The 20,525-nt window shown below is 52.2% G+C and overlaps 1 protein-coding gene across 2 annotated transcripts in view; it reads right to left on the bottom strand.

The window, feature by feature from the left end:
* The window catches only part of ABCC1 (ATP binding cassette subfamily C member 1), a 99,925-nt gene that overhangs the window by 10,793 nt on the left and 68,607 nt on the right, over positions 1–20,525 (bottom strand). Inside the window, exons 19-23 of one of the 2 annotated variants that reach the window (XM_049638313.1) lie at positions 15,785–15,866; positions 13,446–13,581; positions 10,444–10,651; positions 7,089–7,399; positions 1,170–1,369 (exon numbers count right to left, since the gene is read on the bottom strand). In XM_049638313.1, the coding sequence (XP_049494270.1) occupies positions 1,170–1,369; positions 7,089–7,399; positions 10,444–10,651; positions 13,446–13,581; positions 15,785–15,866 (937 nt within the window). The remainder of the gene's footprint in view (positions 1–1,169; positions 1,370–7,088; positions 7,400–10,443; positions 10,652–13,445; positions 13,582–15,784; positions 15,867–20,525) is intronic. The other variant, XM_049638314.1, reaches the window with a different exon arrangement.

Raw genomic sequence — 20,525 nt, 5'->3', positions numbered from 1 at the left:
TTTTTTATTAAAAAAATTTTAACATTTATTTATTTTTTTTTATTAAATTTTTTTTAATGGTTTTATTTATTTTTGAGACAGAGAGAGACAGAGCATGAACAGGGGAGGGGCAGAGAGAGAGGGAGACACAGAATCGGAAGCAGGCTCCAGGCTCTGAGCCATCAGCCCAGAGCCCGACGCGGGGCTCGAACTCACGGACCGCAAGACCACGACCCGAGCTGAAGTCGGACGCTCAACCGACTGAGCCACCCAGGCGCCCCAACATTTATTTATTTTTGAGAGACAGAGTGAGCGAGAGTATTAGCAGGGAAGGGGCAGTGAGAGAATGGGGACACAGAACCCAAAGCGGGTTTGAACGGGGCTCAAACCCATGAACCACGAGATTGTGACCTGAGCCGAAGTCAGATGCAAAACCAAGTGAGCCACCTGGGCGCCCCAAAAAAGAAAAATTTTAAATAAAGATTCACGTGACTGATCTTCCTGGGTGTGAGCTTATCCTAAAAACAAACCCAAGTTTGAGAAACTCCCTGCCGATTCTGCAGAGGAAGGTCAGGTCTCCAGTGATTCACGGTCTTTATGGGATTATATTGTGTACGATGGGGCAACAGTTGGTTACGACACGTTGCTCCCAGGGTGAGTCACCCCCTCTCCAGAATTTCCTATCCCACATCTCAAAAAACGTATCAGGACATGAGTGAGGAGAATATTCTTTTAGAGATAAGTCAGATACTTTTCTGAAGTTAGTCGACGAGTAGCGAACCCCTGTCCCTTCTTTGGGACGGATGCTTTTTTCATCATGGCCATTTCACGTGGTCCAACCTCAGGTTGGTGAACAGCTTCCAAAGCTCATCACACAGGGGCGGTGGGTGATCACCCCCGTCAGCTGAGAACCAGGCCACAAAAATATCAGCTGAGTCCGCCTGTCACCGATGACCTTGTACCGTCAGGACCACAGCGAACGGATAGTTCCTGCAGTATTTTCTGACTTGCTCCCTGTTGTCCCTCAGTGCCACCGGAGTGCCTGTGCTTCAAGCTGCCAGTGCTCCTGTCTGCTTTTAATGCTATTCTGTCCCTTCCCGCCCCCACCAAGTCTAACCATCCCGTGTGTGAGGCCCTCCTCCAGGAACTAAGGCTTCCTTCACCTCCTCCCGCGGGCCTCGGGTGCCCACCTGTTGGCCACGATGCTGGGGTAATAGGCCTTCTGGTTCTCGTCCACCTTCAGGTCGCTCTGGCGGATGAAGCGCTCCTGTTCCTCGAAGGCGCGGATGACGCTGACCCCCAGCAGGGTCTCATTGAAGTGGGAATACACTGGGGAGCGGCTGACGGACTCGAGGCGTTTCAGCTGCCGGGACGAGGCCACGTAGAACCTCTAGGGGAAGAGAACGGACCAGGGAGCTGGCAAAGCCCCTCCCGTGCCAGCCGCCCACCCCCACCAGGGCTGCGCTGGACAAAGCCTGGACACACACGGCACCTCCAGAAGGCAAGACGGCGGAGCTGGGCTGCTTTTTAACAGGTGTCTCTGCTCACCCGATGCCAGCACAACAGAATGACGACAGCGACCACATAATGCCAGCAGCTCAGGCCCACGGGGAGCCGACTACCCTAGCACAGTTTGAAGTCCTTCCACAGAATTGGCTCATTTCATCGTCACCAGACAGCTAGGAGTCGGTGCTCATTTGCACGGACCGTCAGTAAACCCAGGCACAAAGAAGCTCGCTGACCTCTTCCCCCTCAGGTCCCCCTCAGGCGACAAGTGGCCGGGCTGGGGGGCTGGACTCGGAGAAGCTGGCTGTCAAGGGTGAACCTCTGCACTGTCCTGTCTCTCGCAAGCCACAGACCTCCTAGGGTTCTCTGGACCCAGCAGCATGGCCTTTGGCCTCCACCCGTCCCCGCGGGCAGTCACCCCATCGGCTCTGCTCCTGCCCTAACCAGGGCAGATGGAACAAAAGCAAAGCAAATCGCGCCCTGGAAGCTTCGAGGACCCGCCCTTAGATGACAGACTGGTCACGTGAGAACATTTAGTTCTCTCGGCCTTAGTTTCCTCGTCTGTACAAACAGGACCGGGGAGACTGAGGTTCCCCATTCTGGAGGTGGCACGTAATGCGAAGGCAGGTGTTTCACAAGCGACACAGCCAGACAAATGAACGAGACAGGGAACAAAGGGTGGTTAGGGACACGGCCTCCCCGCCTCCTGGGGCCCTTGTGGGAGCAGAGACCTTCCACAGAGAACAGTGAACATAATGGAGGAGTCGGACGGGGCTCCGAGTTTAGCAGCTGCTTCCTGGACGGCAGCGTGTGCAGTCACCTGAACCCACACCTGGGCAGCCTTCTGGGTCCTGGAAACCCTATAAGCTAACCCAGCACCACGCCAGCCAGGGCAGGCCCACGATGGTTGCTCTGCCAGTCCTCGAGGGTAGGCCAGATGCCCACTCTGCTCCTGAGCCTCTCGGCCGTGAACAAAACCCTGATGCCTCGGCCCGGCGGCATCTGCCCTGGGAGGGTTCCTCTCCCCGGCTTTCTTTCTAAACATCCCGGATGGAAATCATTCTCAAGTATTTTGCCTGCTCAACCTACTCCACTTTATTTACTGTAGAAAGCTACCCTGAGATGTATTTGTGTTTAAATTGTTGTTTGCTTACTTATTTTTAATTTTTTTTTTTTTTTATTTATTGTTGGGACAGAGAGAGAGACAGAGCATGAACGGGGGAGGGGCAGAGAGAGAGGGAGACACAGAATCGGAAACAGGCTCCAGGCTCCGAGCCATCAGCCCAGAGCCTGACGCGGGGCTCGAACTCACGGACCGCGAGATCGTGACCTGGCTGAAGTCGGACGCTTAACCGACTGCGCCACCCAGGCGCCCCTTATTTTTAATTTTTAAAAATATTTTATTTATTTTCGAGAGAGGACAAGTTGGGGAGGGGCAGTGAGAGAAGGACAGAGGATCTGAAGTGGGCTTTGTGCGGACAGCAGGGGGCCCAACACGGGGCTCGAACTCATGAACTGCAAGATGATGACCCGAGCTGAAGTCACCCAGGAGCCCCTAAACTCAGTCTTTTAAAAAAAGAACGATCAGCTAGCTTCCCTTTTATTTTTTTTTTATTATTTTTTTAAAATTTTTTTAATCTTCATTTTTGAGAGAGAACGTGTGAGCAGGGGAGGAGCAGAGAGAGAGGGAGACAGAATCTGAAGCAGGTTCCAGGCTCTGAGCTGTCAGCACAGAGCCCGACGCGGGGCTGTAACTCACAAACCGCGAGATCATGACCTGGGCCGAAGTTGGACGCTCAACCGACTGAGCCACCCAGGCATCCCGCTAGCTTCCCTTTTAAACTCTATTCCAGGAGACATAATCCACCCCGCCAGACTCAACTGACTTTTTCAGAAACCAAGTGCCTGGTGCTTGTAAATAAAAATAACTACTTGCTGGGCACCTGGGGGTCTAGGTTGGTTATGCATCCAACCGCTGATTTTGGCTCAGGTCACGATCTCACGGGTTCATGGGTTTGAACCCGGTGTTGGGCTCCACGCTGGCAGCACGGAACCTGCTTGGGATTCTGTCTTACCCTCTCTCCCTGCCCCTCCCTCAGTCATGTTCGAGCTCGCTCTCTCTCTCAAAAAAAATAAGCATTGGGGCACCTGGGTGGCTCAGTCGGTTAAGTGTCTGACTTCGGCTCAGGTCATGATCTCACAGTCCATGAGTTCGAGCCCTGCGTCGGGCTCTGTGCTGACAGCTCAGAGCCTGGAGCCTGCTTCGATTCTGTGTCTCCCTCTCTCTCTGCCCCTCCCCTGCTCACGCTCTGTCTCTCTCTGTCTCAAAAATAAATAAACGTTAAATAAATAAATAAATAAATAAGCATTAAAGTAAATAAATAAAGGGGCTCCTGGGTGGCTCAGTCAGTTAAGCATCCGACTTCGACTCAGGTCATGATCTCGCAGTTCCTGAGTTCAAGCCCCAGGTCGGGTTCTGTGCTGACAGCTCAGAGCCTGGAGCCTGCTTCAGATTCTGTGTTTCCCTCTCTCTCTCTGCCCCTCCCCTGCCCACACCCTGTCTCTATCTCAAAAATAAACATTAAAAAAAATAATAAATAAAATAAGTAAATAAATAAGTAATAACCGCTCGACAAGCACATGCCTGAGCGAGGCAGCAGGCCGCAAGCTAAGGTACTTGAAGCTGTGACTGGGCAGTTTTTCAGACACCAAAATATTCCATAAAAGCAGAAATGTCTTCTTCCAAGCAACAAGGACGCCCCAACACAAGTCCACATCGGCTTATCTCTTCATCTTTTTATAAAAATGACTTGCTTTTAAATTAAAACATTAATGGGTAGCCATTTAAAACGCTGGGGGTTGGGGGAATGATACAGATGGGAATATTATAAAAAAAAAAAAATCACACTGCAGCCATCACACTCAGATAAGCACTATTCAAATCTCAGTGTATAACCTTCCAGATCTTTTCGGAGGAAAGAGAAAGAACCTACGTGTATTGAAAAGCCACTTTTTAATCAAGATATAACACACATTATGCTGAAAAATGCACCAAATCTTTACAGCTTGATGAAGTTTACATTCATTCACACCTGCACCCCCACTATCTGACCAAAATCTAGAACATCTCCAGCATCCATAAAATTCTTGTGTCCTCTGGGTCAAAACTCAAGTTATTTCTAGTTTGAGGCTATTATGAACCATGATGCTAAGAACGTTCTAGCACTTTTTTTTTTTTTTTTTTTTTTAGTAGATGCATTCTCTCATCTCTATTGCATATATGCTGAGGAAGGACTGCTGGGTGGTAGGTAAGTGTGTATTTAGTTAAAAGTCATTAAACAAACAAACAAACAAATTCTCCCATAATCCCAACCCTTGGGGACACCAAGTTTTCCTTTTCCTCTCACTGCTTCCGTTTCTGGCCCTGCACAAGCACATTATGCTTGCATCTTGGTTATAGTAACAGTGTGTATATAATATGATCCTTTGCTGAACTGTCTTTGTTGTTTAGAAATAAAATCCATGGAGGGGCACCTTGGTGGCTCAGTCGGTTAAGCATCTGACTTTGGTTCAGGTCATAATCTCATGGTTTGTGGGTTGTTGTTTTTTTCTTTTAATTTCTTTCAATGTTTTCATTTATTTTTGCGACAGAGAGAGACAGAGCATGAGCAGGGGAGGGGCAGAGAGAGAGGGAGACACAGAATCTGAAACAAGCTCCAGGCTCTGAGCTGTCAGCACAGAGCCCGACGTGGGGCTTGAACTCATGGACTGTGAGATCATGACCTGAGCTGAAGTGGGACGCTTAACCAACTGAGCCACCCAGGCACCCCTGGTTTGTGGGTCTGAGCCCCACGTTGGACTCTGTGCTACAGCTCAGAGCCTGGATCCCGCTTGGAATTCTGTATCTCCCCCTCTCTCTGCCCCTCCCCCACTCATGCTCTCTCTCTCTCTCTCTCTCTCTCTCTCTCTCAAAAATAAACATTAAAACATTAAAAATAAATAAATAAAAAATAAAATCGGTGGTATCGCAACAACATCTCGGTAATTATGTCCATTAAGGAACACGAGATCCCATCACTGAGTGAAAAAAAAAGCTGGCACCAACTTAAAGAGAACACAATGAGGGTGTCGCAGTGGGTCCTGCTCTCTCTGGTTCCACCTTCATTCATGCACACCAACCACGGGGCCACAGCGTGGTGGAGCCTGGGGGACGGCTGACGACCAAGGGCTCCGGGCCCTGCGTGAGCAGGCCACGGCACAGCCTGACGCGTGGAGGTCTTGGCAGCTCTCCCTCTCGTTTTGTGCTGTAGTGATTGGCTCCCATCTAAACCACTGTCTCCCGCCAGCAACTGTGCTGCAGGTAACCTTTTCGGGGCAGAAAGGGGCAGTGCAGCACCGTGGTTACCAATGCAAGCTTTAAAGTCAGACAGACGTGAGTTCACACTCCCAGCTGCACCACCAGGGCCTCGACACACTCCTCCGTCAGCTGCAAGCACAGTTTCTGTGGCGATCACCTAAATAACCACACTGACTCCCTTGCTGTGTTTGTTCCCCTTCCTCGGTCTTGTATTCTGAAATAGACATTGATGGCTGGAGCTCCAGCAACCACCTTAGACCATGAGGTCAACTTAAGAATGGAAGGCTTGTGCAAAGCTGGGAAAACTTAAAAAAAAAAACCACAACAGCGACGAAGTCTGGGACATTAACAAATGTGTGCAACTGCCACACCAGAGCTGAAGGGCCCACCTCTAAATTTCTACTATGAGAAAAAAATAAATAGAAACAACAAATAAGTAAGTAAATAAATACATTTCCACTAGGAGAGAGAAAGACAAACATCTTGTCTGAGCTGCTGTTATTCACATCTCTATTTTCTGCAGGGGGGCTAAGACCTAAAGAATTTAATAAAACTCTTCTAAGTTTATTTTGAGAGAGAGAGAGAGAGAGCGAGAGCGAGCGAGCGCACGCGTGTGCACGTGGGTGGGGGAGGGCAGAGAAAGAGGGAGAGAGAGAATCCCAAGCAGGCTCTGTGCTGTGAGCACAGAGCCCAATGTGGAGCTCGATCTCCCAAAACCATGAGATCACGACTTCAGTCGAGACCACGAGTTGGACGCTTAACCGAATGTGCTACCCAGGTAACCCCATAATGTTAATAATCAATTTTAATAATCAAGGTGTCTTTTTTTTTTTTCAACGGTTTTTTTTTATTTATTTTGGGGACAGAGAGAGACAGAGCATGAACGGGGGAGGGGCAGAGAGAGAGGGAGACACAGAATCGGAAACAGGCTCCAGGCTCCGAGCCATCAGCCCAGAGCCTGACGCGGGGCTCGAACTCACGGACCGCGAGATCGTGACCTGGCTGAAGTCGGACGCTTAACCGACTGCGCCACCCAGGCGCCCCAATAATCAAGGTGTCTTTACTGCTATAGCTTTTCTCCCTTTGAGAGGTACTGAAAAGTGACAAACACCAGTTGGGCCCTCTGCCGGCAAATCGCACACAGCGCCGTGCCGCGGAAATGGGAAGACGGCGTGAGGCCCGGACTCACACGGGAGCGTGAAACCCCGGAGGGCTCCTCCCGCAGCCCCGAGACCCCGCCTCTCACCTGCACGAAGAAGTAGATGAGGCCCAGCGGCGGGATGATGATGGCAGCGATGGGCGTGGCCAGCAGGATGATGGCGCAGGCGCCGATGACGTTGAACAGGGAGCCCATGAACATCTTGATGACCTGAGGGATCATCGAGTCCACCGTGTCCAGCTCCTTGGAGAAGCGGTTCACCAGGTTCCCGCTGGGGGTCCGCTCGAAGAAGCTCATGGGGGACCGGAGCACGTTCTGGAGCAGGTTCAGGTGCAGGCGGCGGGAAGCAAAGATCCCCCCGATGGACAGCGCCATGGAGTAGCCGAACACGGAGATACCTGCAACGTTCTGGCGGTAAACACCACAGTGGGGCCCGGGCCCGGGGTGGGGGTGAGGACAGGCCATGCAGACGCAACAGGCCTGCACGCTCAGCCTCGAAGAATAACGGCAACGGTGATGACGAGAGTCGTGGCTGCTATTCACTGAGGACTCGGTGTCTATTCAACACCGTACAAGAGTTTTACACGTTAATTTTTTAAAAAAATTTTAAATGTTTGTTTTTCAGAGAGAGAGAGAGAGAGAGAGAGAGAGAGAGGGAGAGCGAGCATGAGCAGAGACAGAGAGAGACACAGAATCCGAGGCAGGCTCCAGGCTCTGAGCTGTCAGCACAGAGCCCAACGCGGGGCTCGAACTCACGGACCGTGAGATCATGACCTGAGCCGAAGTGGGACGCCTAACCGACCAAGCCACCCAGGCGCCCCCACATGCACCTAATTCTTAAGACTGACTCTGTATAAATCCTATTAGCACCCATTTTACAGAGAAGGGAGCTCAAGGTCAGACAGGTGAACTCCTCTGCCCTCGATACAGTCAGCCAATCAGCAGCAGAGTCGGGGTTCTGATCCAGGCAGCCTGCTTGCTCCAGGGTCATGCTCTTAATCTGTATGCCACATTCCTCTAGACCAGTGGCATGCAACAGAACTTTCTGGAATGATGGAAATGTTCTGGACCTATGCAGTCCAGTGTGGTCGCCTCCAGGCACACGTGGCTACTGAGCACTTGACATGTGGCCAGTGCCACTGACAGCTGATACTGTTACTTAGGTTTGACGAACCACAATTCAAAGAGCCACACTGTGGCCAGCGGCCACCAGAGTGGACAGCTCAGCTCTGGAACAGACACTGCTGCTGTGTGAGGCAGGGAAACATCACACCCACCCTGTGTCCCACCTTCCCTCAAGGACAGTTTGGAGGCTAGTCCCATGCCCAATGACGGGGCATTAGGGATGAAGAAATCTGGGAAATCCATATCTACTCTTCTGTTTTTTTTTTTTTTTCCAAAGCCATCTCCCAGAGACCAGGAGACATCTGTGGCTCCTCTGAACAAGCCACAGCGAGACAGCCGTTCTTTGCAAAGAGATTTCATAGGGATGGAGAGGCTTACTCTCGGGAGCAGGGGCTGAAACAACTGGCTGCACCCAGCGCTGCCCAGCTGTGTCTTTGCCACCTACCAGCTGTGGGACCTTCCCGCAAGTCACTTAACCTCTAGGCACCCGGGGTCCTCCTCTATAAGATGGCAACAATGATACGTAACCTTGTAGCACTGCTGAATGTGAAGGGCAGTGTGCCGCTGTACAGAAAGTACTCAAATGTATCAAACCTATACTTACGTATCACAGACACTGAACACACGTAGGTAGGGAGAGATGCCCACTGCTTTTAGGAGTCTAAACACACGGCTCGTTAACATAGTGTAGCACAGTGATCAAGAGCAGGGGCTCCTGGGCTAGACCACCTCACTCAAAGCCAGCCCTGCCCATGTATTTGCTGTGCAACTTCCGGCAACTTACTTAACCTCACTGGGGCTTAGAGTCTCTATTTCTTTTCTTTTCTCTTTTTTTAAAATTAATTTATTTTTATTTACAAAAATTTTAATGTTTATTTTTGAGAGAAATAGAAAGACAGATGGAGTGCCTGGGTGGATCAGTTGGTCAGGCATCCAGCTTCGGTTCAGGTCACGATCTTGTGGTTCATGAGTTCGAGCCCTGCGTCAGGACCCGTGCTGACAGCTGGGAGCCTAGAGCCTGCTTCCAATTCTGTGTGTCATTCCCTCTCTGCCCCTCCCCTGTTTGCACTGTGTGTGTGTGTGTGTGTGTGTGTGTGTGTGTGTCTCACAAATAAATAAACATTAAAACAAATTTAAAATGAAAAAAAAAAAAAAAAAAAAAAAGAGTGCAAGCAGGGGAGGGGCAGACAGAGAGAGAGGGAGAAACGTAATCTAAAGCAGACTCCAGGCTCCGAGCTGTCAGCATGGAACCTGATGTGGGGCTTGAACTCAAATCACAAGATCATGACCTGAGCCTCAGCCATGATGCTTAACTGACAGAGCCACCCTACTCACCACCCTACTCATTTTTATTTTAGAGAGACATAGTGTGTGCAGGGAACATGGGCAGAGGGAGAGAGAAAAAATCCCAAGCTGGCCCCATGCCCAGTGCCGAGCTCAATGTGGGGTGTGATCCCACAAGCCCGGGATCATGACCTGAGCAAAAATCAAGAGTCAGAAGGGCAAGGGACTGAGCCACCCAAGTGCTGCTAGAGTCTCTATTTCTAAAATGCGGAAAATACTAGCTGTGACCTCATGACACCTGCTGCAAAAGCAACATAAGTTAAAACACCTAAAAATGTTTAGAACATGACCAGCACCAAGTAAGTGCTCGGTAAACAACAGCTCTTATTATTAACGTTGTTGTGTTCGGGGACCTTCGTGGAACCACAAGAAGGGTATACAGGGTTTCTCAATTTCGTCACTACTGACATTTGAGGCTACATCATTCTCTGTTGTGGGGGCCGGGCTATGCACTGCAGGACATCTAGCGACCCCCCTGACCTCTACAAGGCAGTTGCCCCCCGCACCGTGACAGCTCTAAGTACCTCCAGACATTGCTAAATGTCCCCCCAGGGGACAACATTGAGCACCACTAGCATAACCGAGTTCCCACTCTCAGGGAGCAGGTTAAAGTCCACAAGTGAGAGTTTACAGAAGCCCCATCACCCTGACACAGGAACAAGGGGCAAGGGCCCTTGCTTGCCAAGGCTCGAGGGGGCTGCTGTTCCTCAGCTTTCCTCATCTGTAAAATGGACACATTGGAGTGCTCTTCATCTCCTAGGGCCCCATGAAACAGAGCATTCAAGAAACATTCCCTCTACAAGATATCTGAGTGTCTACTAAGTGATAGGTACTGTTCATGTGAGTTTGGCTTAGTTTGGGGGTCTGCAAAACCCTGACAAACGGGGGACCCAACTGCATAATAAGACATGGAGACATTTCAAGTGGCCAAAATTGGGTGGGCAGAGGAGGATGGGAAGGAGACGGCCCCCACCTTGCGAAATGCCCAGGGCGCCGTAGACGCTCAGCCGGACTTTGGTGTGCTCCTGGGTCCCGTTGACGATGGGGTCATCAGTCCAGAGGCTGAGCCAATAGTTAGAAGCCAGGGCAGCAACGTGGTTGCACAAGAAAAGGAAGATGCTCAGAAAGGCGATGAACAGTCCGATGGCCTTCATGTAGTCCCAGTACACGGACAGCTTGACCTGCAGACCCGGGGACAAAAGGCATTCGGAGGGTGTTCCCACCACACGCATCCAAGGTCAGGCACTCCAACAGCACCTGTGTGATCCAGTCCCCCCCACCCCCGGTGCTCACGCCCAGAGCACAGTCCCCCTTAGTTGATGGATAAAGTCAGCAGGAGAGAAAGTCAAGGTCTCTGCCCTCATGGAGCTGCCGGTCAAGTGGCAAGACAGACATCCAGCGTCCAGGTGAATGTGTAATTATAGAGAAGGGCTGGAGCAGTGCAGGATTCCCTCAGAGCGTAAAATTGGGCATCACGACCTGACCGAACGGGGAGGTAATCTGACAATTTCCCTGAGGAAATGATGACCAAGAACGGAAAAAAGGCACGTAGGGCAGAGGAAGCAGCATGTGCAAAGGCCCTGAGATAGCAAGGAACACAACACGTTTAGGGAACCGAAGGGAGGCGTGGGTGGCTGGAACACGGTCGAGCTATAGAACGAGCGGCGGTCACACCACACAGGGCCTGGAAGATCCTGTTTAGCATTCGGAGCTTTAGTCCAGGCCCATCAGGAAGGTGTGACATGTGGCCTAGCAACTGAGACCAAGTGCTACCTCCCCCCTCGTTTCCTCTCAACAGCAAACACCGACTCCACATTGGTTCCACTGGCTCCTGGATGGTCGGTGCTGGCTTAGTCTGTGCCTCGGCTCCAAAGGGCAACCAAGGAGGACTTCTCCCACTCCTCCCTTCCTTGTGGAGCCCAGGAGGAGGGCTAAATAATTCTGTGTAGTTGTTCAAAGGGGGGCCTGAACACCAGAGACAGGGGCAGCCTGCTTTGGGCCAGCCCTAGGCCCAATCTGCCTGGCTCGGTTTCCACAAACGCCAGGTATCCGTCCTTGTGTGGGTGTACTCATGGTCGCTTCAAGCTCTCATGTGCTGAATTTGGGGTCATAAAAACCACTGATGTGAATAAGAGTCGGGCTGAAAGGTTAACAGGTGAAAGCCCGGAGGTCTCACGTGTAACTGACTGCTTCTTTTTGACTTTTATTTTGTCTTGTTTTTCCAACTGAAATGGGGGGTGGGGGGTGGAGGGGTGGGGGGCTGTTCCAGAATTACCACGTTTTTGTCACCATTTGGCTTTGTCACACAGCCAAGCAGCCCGCTGCTGATCCCGGAATTACACTGCGGGACTTGGGGACCCCCCAGCAGCAGCAGAGCACGGTGGGTGTGGGAGTCCAATATTCCGAGCAAGCTTGCTGAGCCCAGCTCCACTCCCAGTCGAGCTCTGGCAAGTCACAAGCCCCCTGCTCTGTTTTCCTGGCGTATAAAAGGCAGGTAATACCGGGCGGTGTGGGATTAAATAAGCACTAAGTGGGCCTGGCATTCCTTCTCCGGTCTTTGATTTGGGGTCACTCCCCTGGCTCCCCAGAGGACCAGAGAGAACAGGAGGGAGGATACACTACAGCCACCTCCACCCCTGACCAAGGCTGCGATGAGAAGAGGAGAGAAGAAGCCTGAAACGGAGGATTCCAGGAGCTTCTGGATGCATCCAGGTAGATCTCAGAGAACGGTGTCCTGACCTCGCTTGTTCCTGAACCACCCCACATGGGGTGTGAACTTCTGATTTTAAAAATTCCATTCCCCTTTTTTTTAAAAAAAAAACATACCACATGTATTTTTAAAAATAAACTCTGGATCGTTACCATAAATGGAAGATTATTGACACACGCCCAAAACAGGGGAGCATAAAACACATACAAGAAAACAAGGGCCCGAAACCAGTTTTCCCTGTGACAACAAGACGTCAGCGCCTGTCAGTGCTACAGACTTGAATGTCTGTGTCCCTCCAAGTTTGGATGTTGAGATCCTAACCCCGAGGGAGATGGTATTAAGAGGTGGGGCTCTGGGGAAGTGGTCGGATCATCAGGACGGAACCCTCACGATGGGGTTAGTGCCTTTAGAGGACTGGCTCCACAGAGCACACGGCTGTCTGCGAACCAAGAAGCAAGCCCTCTCTAGAAACGCCTGCTGGTACCTTGGTCTTTGGCTCGCCAGCCTCCCAAAGTGCTAGCAATAAAGGCAGGTTGCTTCTAAGCCACCCAGCCTATGGTTTGTTTGTTTTTTTTTTAACATTTATTTTTATTTTTGAGACAGAGACAGAGCATGAAGGGGGGGGGGGTCAGAGAGAGAGGGAAACACAGAATCCGAAACAGGCTCCAGGCTCTGAGCTGTCAGCACACAGCCCGACGCGGGGCTCGAACCCACCGCGAGGTCATGACCTGAGCTGAAGTCGGAGGCTTAACCGACTGAGCCACCCAGGCGCACCCAGGCTATGGTTTTCTGTGACAGCAGCTCACCAGACTAAGACAGGCATAAAAGATAAACGAGCATCTAACTCAGACTTTCTAGGTAATCATCAGGGTTAAAACAGAAATCAAAGACTCACATTATGCAACGCAACAGAGATGTTATCTCAGAGGCAACCTTACCTTGTACGCAACTTCCCACACGTGGGAAGGCAGGATTTAGAGCACCCGGGTCACCTACAGAAAGCCCCCAGCTGCTCAAAGGAGGTGGTGGTCAGTAGAGCAGAGGCTACAAACGTCAACCCTGGAGTCTGGCTGCCAGGGTTCAAATCCTAGCTCTGCCGTCCCCCGGCTGCGACCTTGGGCAAGTCATTTAGGCTCTCGGGTCCCTGTTTCCAGCACTGGGAAATGGCACTTTTATAGGCTTGTTGAGGGGCAAGACACCAGCGAACATAAACAAGGCATTCTGCACAGGGCCCCGCACGCAGCGACGCCAGCCACGGTCCTCACCTGCCCCGTTTGAGCCTTGTCTGCCTCCACCAGCTTCCACGCGTCCTCGTCCTGGGCTCCAGCTTTCTGCGGCTCAGCGGTGCTCGTGTGGTGGCGGCTAACGTCCCCGCTGTAGGAGGAAGAGTTGCTCAGCTGTCTGGGGAAAGCAGGGCACACGGGTGTCAACCAAACGGGAGCCTCGGGGACAGAGGCAAGCCCGGCAGAGCATCAAGCTAGTTCAATCCTCTGATTTCACAGCCGTGACCCAGGGAGGGAACCCGCGACACAGGACCCCACGGAGAAGATGTTCCTTCACGCAGGCAGTGCTCAAGAAGCATCTCTGGCCTGCCGGTGGTCGTCATCAGCTTTAAACACCACGATACACTATCACCAATCGTGTGGCCCAAAGCCGTCTTTAGAGCCTTCACCGAGGTAGCCCCACCCCCTGGGGACTTGTCACCCTGGAGAATGATGTAGGCGTGCGTGGGCATATGCACAAGAATGCCCTCTTGAGCCATGGCTCAGTCCCACACGGGCAAAGGGATGGGATGTGACTTCCATCCTGGTTGGGGACTCTCCCCACTGCCTTCTTGGTTTGCAGGCATTCATGAAGCCTGCAAGCTCCTCAGGCCAGCTGGGAGCGGAAGGGGCTCCAGTTAGAAACTGAGGACAGTGATCCGGCCCCTGAGGAACTGATTCCTGCCAACACTCATGTGAGCTTCGTAGTGATCCTTCCCCAGCCGAACCTTCAGATGAGACCCCAGCCTGCCAGGAACCTCGGATGTGGCTCGTGTGAGACCCTGACTGGACAAAGCGGCTCAGCCGTGCCCAGGTCTTCCAAAGCCACAGAAACTAGGAGATGACAAGCCACTAAGTTTGAGGTCATCTGTTACACAGCAACTGATATGCCCAGTGTCCCCGACACTTCTGCTCAGTCCGCTCATGGTTCTCCCTGGCAAGGCCCCCACCGTCACCACCCATAGGTCCCAGGACCACCTCCAGGTGCTGCCTTATGTCGGTTTTCTCAGCAGATTCTCCAATCACAGCAACCATGACTGACCGATCACGTGCCTGAATCCCGGCAGTGCCCCCACAGCCCCGGGGTGAGGCTCCGTTCTACGTGACTTACACACATGTAGCTAGCTCACTGCCTTGACGGGTGCACCAACAGAGCAGGAATATTTCCACCTGTTCCGTACAACAAAAATCAGGAGTCTAGGGGGCTGCTGTGTGCAGTGCTCTGATGGGAGGAGCTACTCATGCCAATTTCCTTCCCAGCCCCGTGTCTGTGGAATCCACCCCCACCCGGAGCAAGATAAGTGCAGGATAACAGCAAGATAACTGCTCACCCAGTTAGAAGTGACTGCTGTTTACTGGGTGCTGATGAAGCAAGGTGCTGTGCTGAGTACTTCTCAGGCACTACACAGTGTCCGTCTCACTACAGCCAGCCCCCTGCAGTAGGTACACCACAGACCCTATCTGACACATAAGAAACTGAGGCACAGAGAGGTTAAGCAAGCAGGCTCACGGAATGCTGCTCCTCCAAATCCCAAACCATCTAGCTGAAAACAACCTCCTTTAAAGCAGCAAAGCCTAGACCTTTGGAGCACTGGCTCAGAGACCAGGATTGGGTTCGAATCCAAGTTCAGTTTCGGGGCACCTGGGTGGCTCAGTCAGGTAAGCATCTGACTTTGGCTCAGGTCATGATGTCACAGTTCGTGGGTTTGAGCCCCACGTCGGGCTCTGTGCTGGCAGCTCAGAGCCTGGAGCCTGCTTCGGATTCTGTGTCCCTCCCTCTCTCTCTCTCTCTCTCTCTGCCCCTCCCCCACTTGTGCTCTGTCTCTGTCTCTCAAAAATAAATGTTAAAAAAAAAAAAAAAAAAAAGCTCAGTTCCTCTCCAGCTGCATGACTTAGGGAGAGTGCTCAGTTTGCTCATCTATAAAATGGGAAGGTAAGATTTCAACAGACCATACAGGGCTGGTGCCATGCCTGGCTCCCAATGGTGGATTGAACATCGTGGTCACTACCAGTGTGACCATTTTCATTCAAATACTGGCTCTTACAGCCTGACTGGTCCAGGCCCCTCTGAACGACTTGAGCCAAGATCGATATCATGTGGGGAACGTGAGTGTCCCAAGTGCAGACGACATCTGGTGAACAGTGCCAGGTGAGGTCTCCTAATGATTTGGGAAAGGAGGCAGAAAGCCCACATCTTCTAAGACCTCGGGGAGCTGAAGGCCTGTCTCGGTAAGTCAGACAGGCTGCCGGCACTCCCATCCCTCTTGGCTCCCGACCCAGGCAGGTGGCAGAGACAGGGCGCCTGGAGAATCCGGAGGAACGGGTCCGCCCGTACCCCCTACCTCTGCAGCTGCTTCCCCGCGACGTCCGTCACCAGCATGCCATTCTCCATCTGCTTCGTCTCCTTCCCGGGACTACTGATGCCTGTTAACCCGGGCAGAAGACAGGAGAGAGGGAAATTGTGATGTCAGGAGCTGGGCACCAAGACCCAGGACATTGAGGAAAACCCACCACTTGAACGCAGATAACCTGACCCCCAGGAAGCTCAGAAAGCAGGAGCTGCTTTGCTGAGGCCACAGACAGTCTCCCGGCGCAGGTGCGGGAGATACGTGTTGCTGGCTGGCTCCCTTGGGCCACAGGTGATGGCCTGCGACCACCTAGAGGGCCCCGCAGGGGAGGGTGCCCTGTGCGGCAGCAACAGGTGTGATTCAGTGCAGCTAACAGCGTCTCAGCTGCATGAAGCTTAGTCCAAGGGGCCAGGAAGCAAGGAGCTTCGTGGGGAACGGGGCACAGCTCACGGGTCCCTAAGCATCCCGTGCAAGGCACGTACTCAAATAACAACCAGTTTTGACAAGAGCATCAGCCAACAGGAGGAGTCCGGGAAGGCGCTCCAGCCGCACCTCCCAGGGCCAGTTTTCGGTTGCCAGATCGTGGGGAGGTCCAGACGTCTAGGGTAGAGGGTGCCTGGAGCAGTGCCTTTTCCCCCACGGTGATGAACTTCCCTGACGACTGGTGGGGCCACCGTGAGAAATACCAGCCAGGCATGTGCCCCTGTCCCAGGAGTCACACCCTCAGCATCCACACTCATCACCGTAACCTCGACGGCAGTGGCTCACATTTATTAAACAAGTGGTGGCCGCTGTGCTGACATACAATATCTGCCTTCATTCTCCCGACCCCTCGGTCGTATGTTATTATCACCCCCACTCTGCACTCTACTCTGCACGCCGCTCCCAGGACAAGGAGAGAGCGTACAAGAGAGACGCACGGTGTAGGACTCCGAAGGGCTGGCCCGGAAGAGGAGGGGAGGGCATGCGGGGGAGATGTTACTAAAGGGACAAATACGCAGCCAGCAAGGGCAGGGTGACCCTGGGAACATGCTGATGGAACGTTAAGTGGCGCAGAATGCAAAAAGGCAGGCTCTTTCAGATGAGACACTGCAGAGCGGGGCAGGCAACCATTCCTGCGTTGGGGGCAGGGAGCTCTGAGCTGGTGATTCTCCATCTTGGCTGTGAAGGACGCACCCCCCCCCCCCCCCCCCCGCCGGGGATGCCCCCCGCCCAGGTTCGGTCCCTACAATGATGGCATGCAGGGAGGCCAGGCGCCCACCCTGAGTGAGAGCACAGTCAGGAATGAAGGGTTCTCTTACTTCCCAGCTGTGTGGGCTAGGGAAGCAATAAACCTCCTTGAGCCTCAACTTTCACATCTGCAAAGCGGGAGTCACAGCTACCTTCGTAAGTGGGAGGATGGATGAGGCCGTGCACGGGGCTTGTTAAGGGAAAGACACCACGGTGGTACTTAGCAGCACTCATGCCTAGAAACACGTTCTGTAGATAATTACGGGGTGCAGCCAAGATTGACACTGTTTTATACGTTTCTTTTTAATGCAGCATCTTTTTTTTTTTTTTAATTAAAAAAAGAAACTACATCACAGAGAAGAATGATAACAAGGATTTTCCGTGCAGGCAAGGACAGCCACATAGGCGCCCGGCACTGGAGGCCCCGGCCTGGCCTTGACCGTCTTTCTCTGTGCAGGGACAGGGATGCCCGAAAACAAGCCCAGAGACACCTGTGCTGTGGCAAGGGCTTCAGAGAGCCCCACTCTCAGGGCCGCACAGGCTGCCCTGTGCAAGTTTCAGCCTCCTCTTCTGCTCCTCACCCAGTATGAGCCATAAGGTCTGGATGGGAGACCTCACAGTGGCCTCCTGTGACCCCCTTTCTCAACCCAATTAGCCCATAGGTTGATACAGCGGCTGGGGCAGCTGGAAAACTCTCCGCCAAAAGGAGACAGACTGAGAGTCCTAGGGGGGCAACGTAAACATGGGTCGATCCACCACTCCGTCTGCCTTCTTTGCAAGGCGTCAGCCCCTCCCTCTTCCTACAGTCTCTTCCTACAGGCAGGCCACGGGGGCTCTGCCCAAGGTCAGAAGCGTAGTCCAAGGAACCCCTTCCCCATGACTTTGAACTATCAGTGACCCGACGAGGACTAAAGACAGCTCGGGTTGATCTGTCCTAAAGGAACAGGATTCCCGGAGTTCCTACTTCCTGAGTCTTGCTCATCTGGTTTGGCCTTTGATTTCTGAGCTACCCGGTTCTCTTCCTTGTTTCAGCAGCCGGAGTCGGCCTCTGTGGCTTACGGAAGAGCCCTTATGTCTGGACCCTTAAGACATATTGCTGTTTAAGGAAGGCAGGAGCGATGGGTCCACTCCAGTGGCTGGTGATGCCTTTACCTCGCCAGAGGGAGCCAGCACAGCCTTCCCTGCTGTAATTCTGCTAACAGACAGCCCTCCTCTGGGCGCCCACAGACACCTGCAGTTACTCCATCAGGCATCTCCTGGCTCTGCCTTGGGTTGCCTAGGTCCTGCCCATGCCCAGCAAGGTAAGTGTGGGATCATAATAACCACACTGTGGCCATTCACTGTCCACCCACTACGTGCCAAGCATTTTGCAGACAAGATCTCCTTCAAGACATGCTCATATCATGGTCATCTGACCTACATGACAGTCAGGCTTAACCAAGGTCACCAAGCTGATGAGTAGATCTGGGGATTCAGACTACATCCGCAAGGGTCCACCAGAAAGCCTGGCACACAGTAGGTGTCCAATAAAGGTCTGCAGACCGTCAAGGGCCTCTCTCCAAGCACACAGCTACAGGACCAGTGCACCTACAGTCTCTCCACGCAAGTATGGCTACATCTAACCCAGGTGTCACCGGCCCTTCTCCTCCTCAGCTACCACTTTGCCACCCGAGAAATCACAAGATCCAGAAAAGTGTTAAGGACCAAAGCAAAACTCCCTCCCTAAACTATCCAATTTAAGTGCCTGGAGTGGGGGCAACCTGGGTGGCTCAGTCAGTTGAAAGCCTGACTCCTGATTTTAGCTCAGGTAATGATCCCAGGGTCAGGGGATCAAGCCCCATGTTGGGCTCGGCACTGACCGTGGGGCCTGCTTAAGATTCTCTCTCTCCACTTGCCCCTCTTTCCATCTCGCACTCAAATAAAAATAAAAATAAAAATAAAAATAAAAATAAAATAAAAATAAAAATAAAAATAAAAATAAAAATAAAAAAATAGATGTCCAGAGGGGATGGGTGGATGTTATCTCCTAAGGATGAGGAGGGGCAAAGCTATTCAAGGGGCCTGCTGCCCCTGTGCCTCAGTGGCCCCATCCCACATGTTCTGGGTAGATCCCTGACAAGCACACTGCACGGGGCCAGCCCTTTCCCTAAAAGTTATAACCATGTCAAACATAAAAAGATCTAGAAAAATGCAAGCCAACCCTCTGTCTGCACTGGTCACAGTATAACAGCTGGGTGGGGTGGGTGTGGCAGCTGGGGGACCGCACACAGGCCTCCACTCTATCACACGTTTCAGGTAAGAAAACTGACTTGTGGAGAGGGAGTCATTTCCCCCAAATTCACACAGGTGGCAGGACTGCCGTTTGACTCTGGGCCACCGGGCGCCAGGGCCTGGGCTTCCTGCGCAGGCCCTCAAAATCCAAGGGGCCATTTAAAATTATTTTCTTACTTGCTTACTTAGCCCACAGCCCTCAGTTCCTCGAGGTTGGACGCTGCTCATGACAGGGGTCTGGGCCACAAGGAACCTTACTCTGAACCAGCTACAGATGGAGCCAAGAAATGGGGAAGAGAAGGTGACTTGGCTCAGATTTCATCTTGCCCCCCCCCCCAGCCCCCCAGGCTCACCTCCATCACTGCGGTTAGCACCACCACGTCGTTGATTATTTGGTGTTTGTTTCCACCATCCAACTGTGAGCTCTTGAAAACAGAGAGGAGGTCTTTTCCACTACTCTATTCCCATCATCAGGCACATTGGATGGCCATGTAGGGTGTAACAGACCGTGCACTGCACAATGCAAGAGGCACCATTCCACACAGTGGCTCAAGTACTGGGTGTCCCCATGGCACACACCAAGCGCTCTGTATACACCTGACACGCAGATGGACAGATTAACACATCAGTGGCCAAGTGAAGCAGAGATGACCTTCCAGGGCCAGAATGGGCACCCCATTGGCCACCATGATGCCATCTCATATCCCACACCCACAAAGCTGGTTGCTTTCTTCTAATTTTTTTTTTAATGTTTATTTTTGAGAGACAGAGCATGAGCAGGGGAGGGGCAGAGACAGGGGGAGACAAAGAATCTGAAGCAGGCTCCAGGCTCTGAGCTGTCAGCACAGAGCCTAATGCGGGGCTCGAACCCATGAACCACGAGATCATGACGTGAGCTAAATTCGGATGCTCAACCGACTAAGCCACCCAGGCGCCCCGTAAAGCTGATCTCTAAACCAACCCTGGAGACATGGGTAAAATCAATGCATATTTTCTTCTAATCTGGGATCTTTAGACAGCTGTGTGAATGTTCAAAGCTTACGTAGGATGTGCCTTCAATAATCAAGGCATAATGCATCCATTTGCTTATTTAACACATTATACTGAGCGTCTACTGTGTGCCAGGCACTGTTCCCAGTCCTGGGGATATACAAGTGACCAAAAAGCCCTCATGGAGCTTAAATTCCAAGGGAAAGGGAAAGGGAAAGGGAAAGGGAAAGGGAAAGGGAAAGGG

The sequence above is a fragment of the Panthera uncia genome, chromosome E3 (assembly GCF_023721935.1).
Source record: "Panthera uncia isolate 11264 chromosome E3, Puncia_PCG_1.0, whole genome shotgun sequence".
NCBI lineage: Eukaryota > Metazoa > Chordata > Mammalia > Carnivora > Felidae > Panthera > Panthera uncia.
Note: the sequence above shows the minus strand (reverse complement) of the source record. Positions and strands in the feature narration are given on the sequence as shown.